Here is a 20,334-nt window from a genome sequence, read left to right as displayed (position 1 = left end):
AACCCATTCCGAACAACTAGTCTTCTAAGGTCTTTGCTGTCTCTGATAGAATTACAGTGCCATCGACTAACCTCAATATTCTTATTTCTTCTCCATGAACGCTAATTCACTTTCCGAATATATCTTTGAGTTCCTTAACTGCTTCCTCAGTGTAGAGATTGAATAACATCGGAGAAAGGTTATAATCCTGTCTCACTCCCTTCTCGACCACTGCGTCCCTTTTCATGTCCTCCGACTATTTCACTTGCTTTCTGGTTTCTGTCCAAGTTGCAGATACCGTTCGTTCACTATACCGACTACCTTCAGAATTTCAGTGAGAATATTACAGTCTACAATGTCAAAAAATAAATCACATATTCTAAATTTTGTTCTACTTATCTCTCCCCTTCTATTGCTCCTTCCAGCCCTGTTACCCTGTTTCCTGTTCCGTTAACAACGCTCTATATTTGCCTACTTGCCATTTCGCCTATTCTTTTTCATATGTCTTTGTATTGCACTTTATCTTTCTGCTTAATATTGAATATCTTCTAATGTGGGACAAACTATCAAATATTCCGTTTCTTCAACAGCCTTCATAAAACGCTGTGTTCCCGGAGTACAGTAACACAAACTTCTGCCATGTCTACCTTAGGACTACCTCACTTATTTTTTTAATATAATTTTCTTCGTTTGCGTCTTGTGGAAAATTTTATGCCTGTTAGACTGTCCAGCATCAGTTTTTATATTCTATCTTTCTTATGTCCATAATGCCTCTGTCGTCTCTTGTCAGCCGGCCGAAGTGGCCGTGCGGTTCTAGGCGCTGCAGTCTGGAACCACGAGACCGCTACGGTCGCGAGTTCGAATCCTGCCTCGGGCATGGATGTGTGTGATGTCCTTAGGTTAGTTAGGTTTAACTAGTTCTAAGCTCTATGGGACTAATGACCTCAGAAGTTGAGTCCCATAGTGCTCAGAGCCATTTGAACCATTCTTCTCTTGTCATCGTTTTACTTCCGTTCAAAAGGTTTATTTCAGTTTAATATCCTTTTAATATTATCTTGGTGAAAGTATGCAGTTGGTTCCACTGTGTCATAATCAACATGAGGCTCCGTGTGCGACAGACTAGCATGTAGACTCGCCAGACACAGCAGGCCGGCGCTGCTCAATTAGCAGTGTGCAGCCGACTAGTTAGGAACTCGTAGCTGTTAATTTGTGTGTGCATATGTGTGTCGTGTGTGTGAGTGTCGGTTAATCATCTCGTCAGTTATCCGGGGTGCACTAAACTAAGTCTTGTAGCTATCCGTATCGGGGATAGTGATGATGCTCTTCATTGCCAGGCCGTTAAGAATAGGCACAGAGCATCAGATCCGTAAACAGCCTGTTGACTTCAGACATTTAGCCGCTTGGCATACTACTATCGACGAATTTCATATCTTTAATGTGGAGCTTGCGGACGTTTTATCTGCAGGCTTCGCTGCTTTGGAAGCAGTGAGGGACATTAATTCCTTATCCTAATGCTGCTGTACACACCCAGGCTCAGCACGGTGTTCTTGCCGTAACAGACCTACACAGAGGTGCTTAACTGTTATTACAAAGTGAAACATTCTGATCTTGTCTGAAGAAATATAGATTTAACAATACGTTTGTTATGGTCTCCTTACAAGATCCTGCAATTTTACCAGTGTTATTAAAACAAATATGTATTGATCTTTTTAAGTGTGCTTTCAGTAGGTCCACTGTGATTTCTTCAATAGAGCCAAAACATTCTGGTCAACAATATTTTTAGATGTGATAGTTGACAGGAGTCTGAGAGCGCTAAATCTACTAAATGAAATGGTTATTCCAGCAATTAGCGCCCCAAATAGCCGTTCTCCCATTGTGATATCTCCTGTGTAGACAGGTGTATCCTAGTGATAAAATACTGTTTTTTTTTAATTTTTAAAAATCTTTCCCTTTTTTACCAATAACGTGTCGATTAACAGAATAAGACTGATTCCTTTTAAAATGGTCCAAACATTGCTGAAAAATGGTTTTTTTAAATTTTTTTTCTTGCGAGTATTGAAAAACTGCAGTATACAAACAATTTCTGATAGTTCGCCAAGTTAAATGCAACATTTGTTTTTAAGCCTACAGGGTCAGCTACTTAACGTTTAGGCAACTGATGATCGTTCAAAATCATGTTTTGCACTTGCTCGGTCTTTCCACGTGTGGTTACATATTGAGACGCCCTTCGTGTGCATAAGTACTGTAGATTTGAATTTAGCATCTCATTTCCTAATTGCATAAAATAAAGAAATAGATTTCTTTGGCAATCAGCTGTCCAAGCCAAAGAATTTTACAACAGCGTGGCGTCCCAGTTTATGCATTTGAAAGAATCATGGGATAGCGGTATGTACATATACAGATGGCGGTAGTATCGCGTACGCAACGTATAAGAGGACAGTGCACTGGTGCAACTGTTTTTCGTACTCAGGTGATTCATGTGAAAATGTTTCCGACATTTATGGCCGCACGACGAAAATTAACAAACTCTGAACACGGAATGGCAGCTGGAGCTAGACGCATGGGGCATTCTATTTCGGATGAGGGAATTCATCATTCCGAGAGCCACAGTATCAAGAGTGTGCCGAATGAAATAACAGCAGAAATCAATGTGGGACGTACGACGAACGTATCCTTTATGACAGAGCGTCGAAATTTGCCGTTAATGGACTATGGCAACAGACGACTGACGCGAGTGCCTTGCTAACCCGCAGCGCGTCTCATGGGCTCATGACCTTATTAGCTGGACCCTAGACGACTGAAAAACCGTGGCTTGGTGAGCTGAGTCCCTATTTCTGTTGCTAAAAGCTGATGGTGGGGTTCGGCCGCGGCGCAGACCTCACGAAGCCATGGGTCCAAGTTGTCAATAAGGTACTGTGCACGCCGGTGGTGGCTCCATAATGGTGTAGACTGTGTTTACATTGATTGTTGACTAGAAATGGTTATTTCGGTTACTTGGAGACTATTTTCAGTCATTCATGGACTTCATGTAACAATAAAACGATCACCACGTCACCGAACCACAACCGTTCGCGATTGGTTTGAAGAATATTCTGGACAATTCGAGCGAATGATTTGACCACCCAGTCAGCCCGGCATGAATCCCATCGAATATTTATAGAACATGATCTAGAGGTCAGTTCATGCACAGAATCCTGCACCGGCAACACTTCCGCAAATATGGAAGGCTATAGGAGCGGTCTGAGCCATTATTTCTGCACGGGACTTCCAACCACCAGTCGAGTCCATCCGACTTCGAGTTGCTGCTCTACACCGGAAAAAATATCCGACGTGATAGTGGGAGGTACACTATGTGATCAAAAGTATCCGGAGACCTGGCTGAAAATGACTTACAGGTTCGTGGCACCCTCCATCAGTAATGCTGGAATTCGATATGGTGTTGACCCACCCTTAGCCTTGATAGCAGCTTCCACTCTCGCAGGCATACGTTCAATCAGGTGCTGGAAAGTTTCTTGGGGAATAGCACCCCATTCTTCATGGAGTGCTGCAGTAAGGAGAGGTATCGATGTCGGTCTTGAGGTCTGGCAAGAAGTCGGCGTTGCAAAACATTCCAAAGGTGTTCTATAGGTTTCACGTCAGGACTCTGTGAAGGCCAGTCCATTACAGGGATGTGATTGTCGTGTAAGCACTCCGCCACAGGCCTTGCATTATGAACAGCTGCTCGATCGTGCTGAAAGATGCAATCGCCTTCCCCGAATTGCTCTTCAACAGTGGGAAGCAAAGGTGCTTAAAACATCAATGTAGGCACGTCCCGCGATAGTGCCACGCAAAACAGCAAGGGGTGCAAGCCCCATCCATGAAAAACACGACCACACCATAACATCACAACCTCCGAATTTTACTGTTGCCACTACACACGCTGGCTGATGACGTTCACCAGGCATTCGCCATACCCACACTCTGCCATCGGATCGCCACATTGTGTACCGTGATTCGTCACGCCACATAACGTTTTTCCACTGTTCAATCGTTCAATGGGTTTACGCTCCTTACACCAAGCGAAGCGTCGTTTGGCATTTACCGGCGTGATGTGCGGCTTATGAGCAGCCACTCGACCATGAAATCCAAGTTTTCTCACCTCCCGCCTAACTGTCATAGTACTTGCAGTGGATCCTGATGCAGTCTGGAATTCCTGCGTGATGGTCTGGGTAGATGTATGCCTATTACACATTTCGAACCTCGTCAACTTTAGGCGGTCTCTGTCAGTCAACAGACGAGGTCGGCCTGTACGCTTTTGTGCTGTACGTGTCCCTTCACTTTCCACTTCACGATCACATCGGATACAGTGGACCTAGGGATGTTTAGGAGTGTGGAAATCTCGTATACAGACGTATGACGCAAGTGACACCCAATTACCTGACCACGTTCGAAGTCCGTGAATTCCGCGGAGCGCTCCATTCTGCCCTCTCACGATGTCTAATGACTACTGAGGTCGCTGATACGGAGTATGTGGCAGTAGGTGTCAGCACAATGCATCTAATACGAAAAACGTATATTTTTGGGGGTGTCCGGATACTTTTGATCACATAGTGTATCTCTTGACTTCTGTCACCTCAGTACATGTGCAAAACAACTGTACTGTTACATGTGATCTCTAAGGTTTTCTCGGTGAGATTGATTAAAGCTGAGCGTCCGGGCGTTCTGTCCAGTTGTTTCCCTTTTATTTACAATATTTCGGCGACCGACACAGACGTCTGCTTCAGGTGTGAGTTTTGCTGTTATGTGCACTCGCTGCCCGGACTCCAAATTCTCTCCGATGGATGTGATGGCCGGCGAGATTTTAATAAACTGAGTGACGGACCCCAAGCGTTATTTAAATTGAAAGTGCGATCTCTGTTTATTAAGCTTTCTGACATCTTTATTTCGATAGACTCCTTAATTACGCTGTGTCAAGAACATGTTGTTTGCACCACGATACTAGTCTCATCGCATTAAATGAATCGTGAAATGTTCGTGGTTATATTCGAAGCAATGTTGGGTGACAGCTGATTTGGTCGGTTGTTTCAGTCGGGTGTGTCACTGTTGTTCCTTGCATCTCTCCTTGACTGATCTGACGGTCTGCCGCATGCATGGACAGCGATATCCACCCGACTTTCGGAGAGCTAGATCGTCCTTAACGTTACAAATAATATGAGTCCTGGGTCACAGTAGATGCGAGGGCTGGATTACATTTACTTAGAGTTGATCCGGACATTGTTATTTTACCTGCGGACAAGGGCAATTTTACCGTTTGTTTTGGTCGAGCAGGATTGATTTCGGAAGACGCAGTGTTTACTGTCTGATTCAGCGTATCACGGGATCGGTGCTGAGCCCACAAAAAGTGTTGAAAGGCCAACAGCCTCCTGAACAAAAGTTTCTTATCACAAGAGACTACCAAGGGTCTTAATTCTTATTGTGCTGTTCCCCCTAGGTTATATGGCTTCCCTAAAGTCCGCAACGAAGGGGTTCCTCTTCGTCAGATAGCGAATAACGTTGGCGCTCCGACATATCGTGTAGCATAACACCTTGCCTCTCTGTTGAGCCCTGTAGTACTCGTAGGTCGGCGCGAGCACCACATCAAGATTTCGGCGGATTTCTTAAATCTGTTAGGGGAATGCGTTTGAATGACTCTGATACTCTAGTAAGTTTTGATGTGGTCTGTCTCTTTGCTCGTGATCCTCTGATCTGTTACGGCAGACTGAGATTAGGTTTGGTGAGGAATTAACAAACTCCCACTTACTTTTTATTCAATGAGTAGTACTACGAGCAGACAAATGGAGTTACAATGGGAAGTCCATTGTCACCTATTATTACCGATTTGTTTACAGAAAATTTCGAGAAACGTGCCTTGGAGTCGGCGGCTTTGAAACCTGCGCATTTTTTTTTTTTTTTCAGGTATGTGGACGATATTTTTGTTGTTTGATTTCATGACAGTAAGAATCTGAGCGGTTTTTAGAACACCTGAATATTTGTTTGACAATAGAGGTGGATAAGGAAGGCTATCTTCCCTCCCTTGATGTGTTGATCACGAAATCAGGAGGGAGGTGGCTGGTACGTTGGGACATGCCGCTTATAGGAAGCCCATTCACAGTGACTTGTATTTGCAGGCAGACAGTGAAGGCGTACTTCGTACCTTGGTTCATAGGTCTCATGTGATGTCGGACCCTGAGCATTTGTCAGCTGAGCTAGCCGATCTCGAAGTTACCTTTCGTCGGAATGGTTATAGTGAAAGACAGATCAGACCTGCGTTGCACCACCGACCAACTATGCACCAAATGAGTGATGATAATACCAAGTCTGCACAAAAGTCTAGGTCTTCTCGCCTTATGCAGGGAGCTTTTAGAACAAGGTTGGCCGTATTTTGCAGAAATATGGTGTGAAGTGTTTTTCGGCCATTATCTAACATCAGGTCCTTTTAGGTTCCGTAAAGGATGATCTTGGTTTGCGTAAGGCGGGTGTCTACCGTACTCCTTGCAGTTGTGGCAGGTCAAGTATTGCTCAGACTATCAGGACCTAAGGACATCACACATATCCATGCCCGAGGCAGGATTCGAACCTGCGACCGTAGCGGTCGCGCGGTTCCAGACTGAAGCGCCTAGAACCGCTCGGCCACACCGGCCGGCTGTATAAAAATGTAAAAGTACATAGAGCAGCGACATGAACTTGTGTGATTTGCTTGCGTAGAAACTGTATATCTCGAAGGACATTGATTGTTTGCAGCCATTTGGTTGCGATGATTATTTCCACGTCGGTATTTGCTTGCGACCCATCTTTGTAGAAACGCAAGCTAAGTATTGTCATTTGACTTATCGTAATAAACTCCAATCGCTTTTGTTTAACTATCCAAGAAAGCAGCATCCTAGGCACCCTATATTACACGAGTGGGCAGGATCCCACATTAACTTTCACACATCGACAGTTCACCAGAATGAGAGTTGTAGAGAAGGATCACACCACTGGTCCAGGAGTAGCGTCACGGATTAGTAATCTAAACGTCCTCGGTCGCGCTTACATTTTGAATAAAAATTTCCTGCGTAAGAAGTCACTCTCATTCTGCCAACGACCTTGTCAAAAAGGCGGAGGAGAAGCGGACAGAGGTTCGGGGTACTCCCTTGCCCTCGGGATGGGAAACTGCCCCTAAAGGCGGAAGAATCAGCAATGATCAACGACGTGAGGATGCAGAAGACAATGGAAACCACTGCATTAAAGACACACGACGTGTATCTTGGCGATAACATATTAGACCTTCTGGTGACAAACAGACCCGAACTATTTGAAACAGTTAACGCAGAACAGGGAATCAGCGATCATAAAGCGGTTACGGTATCGATGATTTCAGCGTAAATAGAAATATTAATAAAGGTAGGAAGATTTTTCTGTTTAGCAAAAGTGACAAAAAGCAGATTACAGAGTACCTGACGGTTCAACACAAAACTTTTGTCTCAAGTACAGATAGTGTTGAGGATCAGTGGACAAAGTTCAAAACCATCGTACAATATGCGTTAGATGAGTATGTGCCAAGCAAGATCGTAAGAGATGGAAAAGAGCCACCGTGGTACAACAACCGAGTTAGAAAACTGCTGCGGAAGCAAAGGGAACTTCACAGAAAATATAAACATAGCCAAAGCCTTGCAGACAAACAAAAACTACGCGAAGCGAAATGTAGTGTGAGGAGGGCTATGCGAGAGGCGTTCAATGAATTCGATAGTAAAGTTGTATGTACTGACTTGGCAGAAAATCCTAAGAAATTTTGGTCTTATGTCAAAGCGGTAGATGGAACAAAACAAAATGTCCAGACACTCTGTGACCAAAATGGTACTGAAACAGAGGATGACAGACTAAAGGCCGAAATACTAAATGTCTTTTTCCAAAGCTGTTCCACAGAGGAAGACTGCACTGTAGTTCCTTCTCTAGATTGTCGTACAGATGACAAAAAAATGGTTCAAATGGCTCTGAGCACTATGGGACTCAACCAACATCTTAGGTCATAAGTCCCCTAGAACTTAGAACTACTTAAACCTAACTAACCTAAGGACATCACACACACCCATGCCCGAGGCAGGATTCGAACCTGCGACCGTAGCAGTCCCGCAGTTCCGTACAGATGACAAAATGGTAGATATCGAAATAGACGACAGAGGGATAGAGATACAATTAAAATCGCTCAAAAGAGGAAAGGCCGCTGGACCTAATGAGATACCAGTTCGATTTTACACAGAGTACGCGAAGGAACTTGCCCCCCTTCTTGCAGCGGTGTACCGTAGGTCTCTAGAAGAGCGTAGCGTTCCAAAGGATTGGAAAAGGGCACAGGTCATCCTCGTTTTCAAGAAGGGACGTCGAACAGATGTGCAGAACTAAAGACCTATATCTTCAACTTCGATCAGTTGTAGAATTTGGAACACGTGTTATGTTCGAATATAATGACTTTTCTGGAGACTAGAAATCTACTCTGTAGGAATCAACATGGGTTTCGAAAAAGACGGCCGTGTGAAACCCAGCTCGCGCTATTCGTCCACGAGACTCAGAGGGCCATAGACAAGGGTTCACAGGTAGAGGCCGTGTTTCTTGACTTCCGCAAGGCTTTCGATACAGTTCCCCACAGTCGTTTAATGAACAAAGTAAGAGCATATGGACTATCAGACCAATTGTATGATTGGATTGAAGAGTTCCTAGATAACAGAACGTAGCATGTCATTCTCAATGGAGAGAAGTCATCCGAAGTAAGAGTGATTTCAGGTGTGCCGCAGGGGAGTGTCATAGGACCGTTGCTATTCACAATATACATAAATGACCTTGTGGATGACATCGGAAGTTCACTGAGGCTTTTGCAGATGATGCTGTGGTGTATCGAGAGGTTGTAACAATGGAAAATTGTACTGAAAGTACGCTCAGTAGCTCGGTACGGGCTTTTGTTAAAGTTTCGAGAACATACCTTCACCGAAGAGTCAAGCAGTCTATTGCTCCCTCCTACGTATATCTCGCGAAGAGACCATGAGGATAAAATCAGAGAGATTAGAGCCCACACAGAAGCATACCGACAATCCTTCTTTCCACGAACAATACGAGACTGGAATAGAAGGGAGAACCGATAGAAGTACTCAGGGTACCCTCCGCCACACACCGTCAGGTGGCTTGCGGAGTATGGATGTAGATGTAGACACGGGATCTGTAATTGAAAAGGTGTCGTGATGGTCTCTCAATTGGCAAAAGATTCCGAAATAGTCCCGCATTCAAATCTCCGGAAGGGGACTGCCAAGGGGTAGGTGACCATGTGAAAAAGACAAGGGGTAGGTGACCATGAGAAAAAAAAATCGAATAACCAACGAAAGGATAACATTCTACGAGTGAAGGCGTGGAATGTCAGAAGTCTGAACATGTTAGCGAACTTATAAAATATGAAAAGGGAAATAGAAAGGCACAATCTAGATTTAATACGGGGTTAATGAAGTGAAGTGGAGAGAAAACAAGGAATTCATGGCGAGCAGCATCAAACCAGTCAGAATAATTATGACTCAAAAAAAAAAAGAAAAAAAAAGAAAAAAGAGCAGATAGGTCGAAGAAAGGCACACCTCCGTATTTTAAAATAATTTTTCTCTGGTTCAGCTGTTCCAGCTGATCTGTCTCCCTTATTGTTGTTGTTGTTGTGGTCTTCAGTCCTGAGACTGGTTTGATGCAGCTCTCCATGCTACTCTATCCTGTGCAAGCTTTTTCATCTCCCAGTACCTACTGCAACCTACATCCTTCTGAATCTGCTTAGTGTATTCATCTCTTGGTCTCCCTCTACGATTTTTACCCTCCACGCTGCCCTCTAATACTAAATTGGTGATCCCTTGATGCCTCAGAACATGTCCTACCAACCGATCCCTTCTTCTGGTCAAGTTGTGCCACAACTTCTCTTCTCCCCAATCCTATTCAATACTTCCTCATTAGTTATGTGATCTACCCATCTAATCTTCAGCATTCTTCTGTAGCACCACATTTCGAAAGCTTCTATTCTCTTCTTGTCCAAACTATTTATCGTCCATGTTTCACTTCCATACATGGCTCCCTTATTAGATTACACTAAATACCCCCCGCTCTCTCTCTCTCTCTCTCTCTCTCTCTTTCTCTCTCTCTCTCTATCTCCCGATTCTTCAGAGACTCGAACTCCCATTTATAAAACAGCTGCATACGTCTAATTACTTTACCAATGAGTTAATGTTTTAAATGTCGGAGTTAAACATGTAAAACTTCAATGTTAAACACGAAAAACCCTAATTATATCGATTTTATAAGTTTCGGATTATTCACTGGAGCTGGCCGGTGTGGCCGAGCGGTTCTAGGCGCTTCAGTCTGGAAACACGCGACCGCTACGGTCGCAGGTTCGAATTCTGCCTCGGGCATGGATGTGAGTGATGTCCTTAGGTTCTAGGGGACTGATGACCTCAGATGTTAAGCCAGCCATTTGAACCATTTTCTTCACTGGATGAGTACACTCTGCAGACTTGCACTCCTTCTTAAGAACAGTTTCACACGCATCTCGTAGTTTGTGATACCACATCTCCTGAATTATCTGTCGTAAAGTAATATAATTTCGCTGGCACATCGAGTAGTGTGTGTGAATAGTGTCCGCAAAATGTGTTGTGAATAGATTTAGTAGTAATGAAGTAATAAATTAAATCATGAACAGCGAAAATGTAGTAAGCAATATAAATTTTTCCTGTAAGTACTTTACACTGGCGTTAGGGACAAAAAGTTTCGAAAAGATTTGAAATTATATGCAAAGTTTGTGGGAAATTGCTAAATGCTCTCATTCTCAAATACTGGACGACTATAACCTGGGTAATTTGCGCGCCGTGAGTAAGCTGCCTCAAGACATACACAGATCTTAACTTTAATATGCGTGTTTCAAAAAGAACGACCTGATTTTGGACGTAATAATTACTAAACATTGGATGTGGCGGCAACCAAATGTGTATTATTCGAATGGGTGTTGCCTAAGATTCAGAAAATCGTCGTAAGATACCAGTCAGTGCGTCTTCTCAGTTTGCAGTCAGTCAGAAGCAAAGACGGCGTCTGCTCAACCGATGGCGTTTTGTGTGCTGCTGTTTGCAAAGTGTGAGTTAGTGATATCGGTCCAGCGTGCTTTTTGTCGGCCTTTTGGCATTGATCTGCCTGCAGCCAAGCACATTCGTCGCTGGCATCGCCAGTTAGAAGAGACAGGATGGTTGTGTAAAGGTCTCCAATTCGACCTCGAACTGCTGATGACATGGTGAAAAGAATTCGGTAAACATCTGAGCGGGGTCTACTCGCCGCATAAGCAGAGAACTGTCAATGTCTCAAACGATAAAGTGGTGAGTGTTAAGGCTTCGTTTGGTCTATAAACAATAGAAACAACAATTAGTGCAAGGTCTTCGAGTTGGTGGTAAGAGGAAACGGGTCGACTTCAGCAACGCTCTGATACAGGACATGGAACGCGATACATTTTTACCACGGTTCAGTTTCAGCGATGAAGCAACCTTTTATGTTAACGTAAAGTAAACCGTCCAAACGTGCGCATATGGGGACTCCACATCCTTCGGGAGGACTCTGATGACTTCATTTTCCAACAGGATGGAACTCTACCACAGTGACCAACAAAGTACGTCAGTTTCTCAATGGCACTCTGCCTCAACGCTGGATGGGGCACATGGGACCTCGAGACACTGACCTGCGTTGTTGACCTCCAAGATCGCCAGACATGATCCCGTGTGATTTTTTCTATGGAGTTCTGAAATCAGGTCATTCTTTTTGAAACATCCCATACTTGACACATCGTATTAAACTTTTAACGTAAGACTATATTTCTTCATGAGTAGATTATGCAGTATTTTAAATTTTTAAATTTGGTCACTGATTGTGCAAAGTATAGAAAATCAAATTTTTGTTTTCCGTGCAAGTCATTAGATAGACATCCTGCAATTGAAGTTTTTAACCACTTTATAATATCGATAAAAACAGTCAGAAAATGAAAATAAGAGGATATAGACCCTGTGCAAACAACAGAAGATTTTGACCTAATGTAAAAAAACTGGTGTTGATTGTGGTCTGCCACAATCTTTTCCTACAACGTCGTTGGTAAAGAATCCAGATGGTATTTGTTAGCTTTTGTAAACTGTCAAAGGTAGTACTCACAGATGCTCAGCGAGAACTCAGTGTTAACTTGGTCATCTCAAATCTTGCTGCCCTCACATTATCGTCTAGTCTACGCTTAGCTACAGAAAAGGAAGAAAATAAACGAGAGGACGATATACATACCTGTACTAGTCCTTGGCCGACCCTGTTGGCGAACAGCACATAGTCGCCAGCCCAGGCTGACAGCGGAGTCAGGATAGTGAGGACAGACGAGAGGAAGATGCCGCACCCGAAGACGAGCTTGCCGCCGAAACGATCGGCCAGCACGCCTCCAGGCACGTGTCCGACAGTGTAGCCGTAGTAGTAGGCCGCCAGGATCTCGCCCTGCTTCTGCTTGTCCCACACGAACTCCCCGTCCTAAAACACGAGAGCAAACAATCAATACCACTGGGAGAGACTATCGTAGTTCAGTTTTAGGGTCAAAAAACACTACTGGCCATTAAAATTGCTACACCAAGAAGAAATGCAGATGATAAACGGGTATTCATTGGACAAACATATTATACTGCAACTGACATGTGATTACATTTTCACGTAATTTGGGTGCATAGATCCTGAGAAATCGGTACCCAGAACAACCACCTCTGGCCGTAATAACGGCCTTGATACGCCTGGGCATTGAGTCAAACAGAGCTTGGATCGCGTGTACAGGTACAGCTGCCCATGCAGCTTCAACAAGATACTACAGTTCATCAAGAGTAGTGACTGGCGTATTGTGACGAGCCAGTTGCACGGCCACCATTGACCAGACGTTTTCAGTTGGTGAGAGATCTGGAGAATGTGCTGGCCAGGGCAGCAGTCGAACATTTTCTGTATCCAGAAAGGCCCGTACAGGATCTGCAACATGCGGTCGTGCATTATCCTGCTGAAATGTAGGGTTTCGCAGGGATCCAATGAAGGGTAGAGCCACGGGTCGTAACATATCTGAAATGTAACATCTACTGTTCAAAGTGCCGTCAATGCGAACAAGAAGTGACCGAGACGTGTAACCAATGGCACCCCATACCATCACGCCGGGTGATATGCCAGTACGGCGATGACGAATACACGCTTCCAAAGTGCGTTCACCGCGATGTCGCCAAACACGGATGCGACCATCATGATGCTGTAAACAGAACTTGGATTCATCCGAAAAAAAATGACGTTTTGCCATTCGTGCACCCAGGTTCGTCGTTGAGTACACCATCGCAGCCGGCCGGAGTGGCCGTGCGGTTCTAGGCGCTACAGTCTGGAGCCGAGCGACCGCTACGGTCGCAGGTTCGAATCCTGCCTCGGGCGTGGATGTGTATGATGTCCTTAGGTTAGTTAGGTTTAATTAGTTCTAAGTTCTAGGTGGCTGATGACCTCAGAAGTTAAGTCGCATAGTGCTCAGAGCCATTTGAACACCATAGCAGGCGCTCCTGCCTGTGATGCACCGTCAAGGGTAACCGCAGCCATGGTCTCCGAGCTGATAGTCCATACTGATACAAACGTCGTCGAACTATTCGTGCAGATGGTTGTTGTCTTGCAAACGTCCCCATCTGTTGACTCAGGGATCGAGACGTGGCTGCACGATCCGCTACAGCCATGCGGATGCCTGACATCTCGACTGCTAGTGATACGAGGCCGTTGCGATCCAGCACGGCGTTCCGTATTAACCTCCTGAACCCACCGATTCCATATTCTGCTAACAGTCATTGGATCTCGACCAACGCGAGCAGCAATGACGCGATACAATAAACCTCAATCGCGTTAGGTTACAATCCTACCTTTATCAAAGTCGGAAACGTGATGGTACGCATTTCTCCTCCTTACACGAGGCATCACAACAACGTTTCACCAGGCAACGCCGGTCAACTGCTGTTTGTGTATGAGAAATCGGTTGGAAACTTTCCTCATGTCAGCACGTTGTATGTGTCGCCACCGGCGCCAACCTTGTGTGAATGCTCTGAAAAGCTAATCCTTTGCATATCACACCATCTTCTTCCTGACGGTTAAATTTCGCGTCTGTAGGACGTCATCTTCGTGGTGTAGCAATTTTAATGGCCAGCAGTGTATTAGGGGCAGTAGAGGATTCCAAAATGAGTAGTTTTCGATAAGAAAGTCCTTGTAGAAAATGAAGAATTCCGACGATACGAGATCTTGAGTGTGCAATGCAATTTAGGCTTGTATTTGTAAACTGATCATGTTTCGTAACAAGCCGCTGCCGGCCGAATCGAAGTTGGTGGAGCTATCTTGAAAAACAGTACAATTACATCTTTGATCATCGTAGAGTTGGGCTTTTAATGTACGAGATCAACAAACCGAACTTAGAATTGGTGCATTTTGAACGGTCCAGATTACCTGGTGTTCGTTGGGGGTGTGCTGTCACAGTTTCTGGAGTTTGTGCGTCCTCTTGCCCGTGAGAAGATGTGGTTTCAATGCGACGGTCCTCCATCTTACTTCGATATTAATGTCCATACCTCAATCGGTAAAAACTGAATGCTTATAGTATAACTTTGTTGTTTGTCCTTCTCTTAAGAGCCTTTTTATCAGAAACGGGTGTCCGCCCCTCGTAGCTGAGTGGTCAGCGCGGCGGAATGTCATACCTAACGGCCCGGGTTCGATGCCCAGCTGGGTCGGAGATTTTCTCCGCTCAGGGACTGGGTATTGTGTTGGGCTTATCATCATCATTTCATCCCCATCGACACACAAGTAGCCGACGTGGCGTCAACTCGAAAGACTTGCACCAGGCGAGCGGTCTGCCCGCCGGGAGGCCCTAGCCACACGGCATCAGGAACAGGTAGAGGTATAAAATTTAAATTTATGTCAAATACCAAGGTCTATGGACCTTTGACGGTGTTAAAAATTTAAGCTTCTAAGTCAACGCAGTCAAAAGACACGGCCATTCATGCCATATATTTTGATACTTCAAATTCACTCATCAAAACCTATAGATGAACTATTTGTATACATATGTAAGTTTGTACGAACCCTCAGAGCGCATGTCCTACTCACACTTCAACACTTCTCCAGGTTTTTTTTTATGGCTCTGGGAATATCCACGGCTTCCTGTGCAGTCACCCATTGTGATACACAAAGGTTACGAAAAAGAGTATATTCTCGGCTGGAGTAACACATGTGAAAAACTATAACAAGAACTTCTCCAGTGTGATGAACAGGAAATAGCGGATGAGCTTTTACTCATCCTATATGGCACATACAGATAAAAGTGAAATGAAACTGTTAAGGTTGTGGACTCCAAGCAGTATAGCAGGAAAGTAACGAAAGTTAGGAAGTGCAAACGCGCCAATCCATTACAACTCTGCCGTTAGCCATATTGTCTAGTTTTAGGGAACCAAAAGACCGAGAGCTTACTATCAGAGCTGCAGCTTAATAACCTAAAATCCGCTACCAATTCACAGTTGAAGTACTCTCAACCCTTCATCCCTGAAGGTAATACGAAGCCACTATAGGCTGTCAAATCAGGCAAAGCTCTGTGATTTCACGGTATTCAACCAGAGTTTCTCATAAATCTGTTATATTATGGCCGTAACTGACTAAGTCCCTCACTAATAAATCTAAAGTCGGTCCTAAAACCAGGAAAGCTAACTGACAGGTTAGAGGCTTATCATCCCTTTGCACTTCTATAACCTGATTCAAAGTAGTCAGCATCTGAGAGCGAGAGCGCAAGACAGGTTCCCGCCGGTAATACACCAATGAGTGTAATGCTGGCGTTGTCGACTCGCTCTGTGTTGGCTCTTCCACTGCGCAACGCGTAGTGCATCCAACTCTCACGTAGGAACTTCTCAAGTCATGTCAAGTCTAAGTCGTCCCATACTCAGAGAATAACAGAGCAGACGCAGACATGCAGAACTCCTGCATCGGTGTTCTAGGCAAGCTATCGAGCCATCGAGCTGAACGTCCGCGTCCGATGAACGGATCGTCATTAACAGCATTACACGCCCTCTCTTCATGAGACACTACTGAAAGGTTTGGAATTTAATCCAGGACATTAGTGCAATGACTGGTGATCAGGAACTTTGCCGCGCAGAGTGGCCGTGCGGTTTGAGGCGCCCTGTCACGGATTGCGTGGCCCCTCCCACCGGAGGTTCGAATCCTCCCTCGGGCATGGGTGTGTGTGTGTGTTGCTCTTAACATAAGTTAGTTTAAGCAGTGTGTAAGTCTAGGGACCGATGACATCAGCAGTTTGGTCCCTTAGGTATTCATACACATTTGAACATTTTCAGGAACTTTGCACCACCACCACTCCTCCCAATATCCGCCAAACACTGGCTGTGAAAATTTTTCACCAGCAGGATTGGAACCAGCGTGCCTCAGAGTCGAAAGCCACTGCACAAGCGTATGTTACCGACCCTGACTCCGAAAGTAGGTAGGACCTTTCCCTCTTGCCAAAACTGCTCCTATCTGATGAACAAACGTAGCTCTAACGTACTTGCAGGCGCTATAGAGATCTACACCCTTCGTTTCATAGTTTTTGTGCAGTTTTTGTACGTGATAGAAACTGTCGGTTTCACACTTATTCTGATTTAAATATTGGAAAAATGCACAAAAGGCTGATTTCCGTAGCTTATCATAGCAAACGCAATGTGATACGCGACGTTGGAAATATTCGTTGTCGAGCGAGGTACTTTTGTAACCAATGGAAGGAAAGGATTTCGGTACGTTGAGTTGTTTTCGAGACGTGGCGAGATAAGTTTGGATCTCTCTTCTGAACAGGAAGATTTCACAAAAACTGCCACAGGTCTGGTCATAAAATTAATAATTTTTGGCGTATTTAAAGACTCTGTCGAGTTATGCCGTACGTGTATTTCAGATTTTTGTGACTTTTGAAGGATACAAACTGAAAAGCGATCTATCACCTTGTTGAGCAGAGCGCTGTGACGCCTTGCAACGTATAGTATTGCGATAACGTCGCTAACATTAAACATCAGGTGGTTTTACTTTGATTCGAGTTCTTATGCAACAAAATATGACAAAGGATCCATGAAAGTATACCACTGGAGCATGCTGGTTTCAGGTTAAAGTGTAGCTACGTCGGTCAGTTCCTGGCACCAACAATCTACGAGTATATTGAGGCTGGATATAAGAAGCAGCTAAATACCTGCGTTGCGTTCATCGAACAAATTGCAACATACGACACTTTCTGGGAAAAACAACTGCTCTACGAACTCCTTCGTCAAATACCCTGTAAAATAACTCTCAGGTAAATAGATAGTATTTTGAGTAATATCTTTTTGTGTTTTATAGGTAATTCATGGAGCGCCTCGAAAAAAACCACAACAACAGCCTTCTTCAAGGTTCAATTTGAGCAGCTCTTCTGCTACGTTAATACGTTGCTGGTAATCCCACAACCAGATCCACAAAATTTGGCTATACTGATGATTTTTCAAGAGCAACCGCTACCAGATTAGTGGAAGAAACAAGGAAATGCTGATGCCTTGAACGTCCTATAGAAATACAGTTCCTCCGCAATAGGAGCCCCTAACCCAGTGAGAGTAACATGCAGGTGGCATGCTTCATTTAAACAACCTCATGACTCATAGAGACTCTGTGTGAACTACAGCAACAGGCTCCTGCACCACAATCGATACCAGATTATGTAAAGTCGCGTTTGATAGAACTCTGTATTTTAAACGACACCTAACTAACATTGCCTCACATCTTCAGACGATAAATAAACATTACGCAAAAAGTAGGAGATGTTTCGTATGGTGACTTCACTGCGACGCTTCGCTATTCTGCCTTGGGACTGGTTTATTCTGTGGTAGAAAATTGTGCTTCTGAGTGGCTGATTAGATCACGTACAAAAAAGGTCGTCTAATTGAAACATCTGATAGTTTCCTTTCGTGCACAATTAGTTCAACACTGAGCCACTGATTACCAGTTCTAAGCCATATCGTATCTCCTACGATAGTGAAGTACACTACACTTGTCAGAGAGTAAAACAAATGTCCTTCAAAACCAACAACTATCATTAATCAAAGGTATCAGTGACATACAAAGGAACAGATGACGGTTCGCATCCGAAGAAGAGAAGCTTCCATATTTGGATTGGAAGGGTGGGAGGGTGCACTCTCCTTTAGTCAACGTGATCGTCACATTTCACTCCTGCAGATTTCTACATTTGGAGTATGTGAAGACGTTGGTATATGAAACACCAGTATAAACATGAATAATTCGTTGTTAGAATCTTAGCTGCCAGTCTCGTGATAGTGAGAGAGTTTGGTGAAATGTAATGCAAACCATTACTGGCGGTAGTCACTTTGAACTGTGGTATGAACCTAAGATGTTACTACAATAAATAATTTGTCATTTAAAAACGATATTCCTTTTCAACCTTTAGTTAATTACGTCAAGGATCTTCTGCCATCTGTATATCGTTTACCTTAAAAGTTTGGAACGTCCTTTATGTGAGTAGTGGCAACTGAAATCAGTTCATGATATCGAGTCATGACCGCTAGCATAAATTTTAGTATGATGTTCATCCAAAAGCAATAAAGAAAGAGATACTATAACAAGTATTGTAAAAAAGGTATCATCATCATCATTATTAGTTGGTTTGCTCTTTGGTTAGTGTCGTTATCTCATTTCTTCATTCATTTCTTAAGCAACTGAATCCTGGACTAGACATCATCCACAGCGATCTTCAGCTCTTCTTGCGTGATATAATGTGAAGAGGAAGACCGGCCATCTACTTCACTCGATCCAATCCTCCATCTACATCACGGGTGTGCAACTGGCGGGCTGCAGACCGCATCCGGCTCACGACTGGTTTCAGTGCGGCGTGCTGAAGAAATTCGTGGGAGAGAAAGCGTGGCGTTCGCATTGAACTTCGCCCGGGACACGTTTTCCATATTTCCGCCGACGCTCGGCTCGCCTCGGGTTTGCAGCTCATGACACAGAGAATTGAAGGTTTTTATTAATTTGCGCATGCGCAGTGCTATTTCGCCGCCATGGGATCTGAACAACAAAGAGAAACACGTTCCAGTCTGAGCGCGAAATTACAGACCATGTTTATATGTGCATGCGGAGAATGATGGAAAAAGCACACTACTTTGAAGGGTACGGGAAGTATTTTCGCCTCTTAGGTCAGTGCTAACAACACATACACACACACAAACCTTATTTACTGCCTACTGCCTACGTCTCAGCTACACACTGATGGATTTCAGACGTTGGTAGTAGGCGACAGTGCCACGAAAATTATCGACTATTCGCAATTGTGCCGATTTGAACAGCGGCAGCATGGACAATAACTTGGTGAACAAACTGGTTATCGGTTGGTTCTCGTGTAAAGTTCTGTGCTAGTTGGTTGTTAATTTCTTGTGTTTCCGTTTATCTTTGCTGACTTTATTCGCAAGAAGTCTGGCAATAAGAAGAGAAAAGTAGCTGCTGTATGTCGCCAGTTCGAGGAGAAACGGACGGTGGATTACTTCTTTACCGTCTAGAAAGATAAACTTCTTTGACTGTTGTGTACTGAATCACTATCTACTGTGAAAAAATATAACGTGAAAAGGCACTTTTCTATGAAACACATTGCTCAGCAACAGCTTAGAGGACAATTGCGGGAAGACAAAATTAAAGTATTAATTTCCCATTTGGACAAGCAGTAGCATATGTTTCCACAACCGGGGACACAGTGTGACAGTTCAATTAAAGTTAGTTTTATAGTGAATAGAAAAATTGCCAAATCGATAAAGTCTTTTGCTGAAGGTGTGCTACGACTGACAAAAAACCGAGCTCTCACAAGTAAGTTTATCGATGAATTTTTAGCATCATAACCATCTGAAATGGAGACTGTTTCTTAACTAACGGCGTTGCAGAATTTTGCAACGGAAGCATTTAAGGTACTGCTGCAAAACGTCGTAAGTAAAGAAACAATTACAAGACGTATATACAGCCACTTCGGTTGCACAAAATTCTGTCAATTGACCACGATTTCGACTATACAAGTGAAATCATCAGAATAAAAAGTTACATGGAATACATGTAATCACACCGTGTTTTAAAACGTCTGAGCAAAATTATATGTATTTCATGTAACTTTTTATTCTGATGAAAAAAGTGAAATGATGGTACCGCATTGCCGGCCGGGAGGCCCCATCCGGTGAAGTTCGGCCGCCGAGTGCGAGTCTTAGAGTCGATGCGACATTGCGCCTCGCGTTCCGGTGATGAGAATGG

At 44.0% G+C, this 20,334-nt stretch overlaps 1 protein-coding gene across 1 annotated transcript in view; it reads right to left on the bottom strand.

The window, feature by feature from the left end:
- The window catches only part of LOC124789053 (sialin-like), a 93,384-nt gene that overhangs the window by 50,339 nt on the left and 22,711 nt on the right, over positions 1 to 20,334 (bottom strand). Inside the window, exon 4 of the mRNA XM_047256344.1 lies at positions 12,295 to 12,528. Within this exon, the coding sequence (XP_047112300.1) occupies positions 12,295 to 12,528 (234 nt within the window). The remainder of the gene's footprint in view (positions 1 to 12,294; positions 12,529 to 20,334) is intronic.

This window comes from Schistocerca piceifrons, chromosome 3 (genome assembly GCF_021461385.2).
Source record: "Schistocerca piceifrons isolate TAMUIC-IGC-003096 chromosome 3, iqSchPice1.1, whole genome shotgun sequence".
NCBI lineage: Eukaryota > Metazoa > Arthropoda > Insecta > Orthoptera > Acrididae > Schistocerca > Schistocerca piceifrons.
Note: the sequence above shows the minus strand (reverse complement) of the source record. Positions and strands in the feature narration are given on the sequence as shown.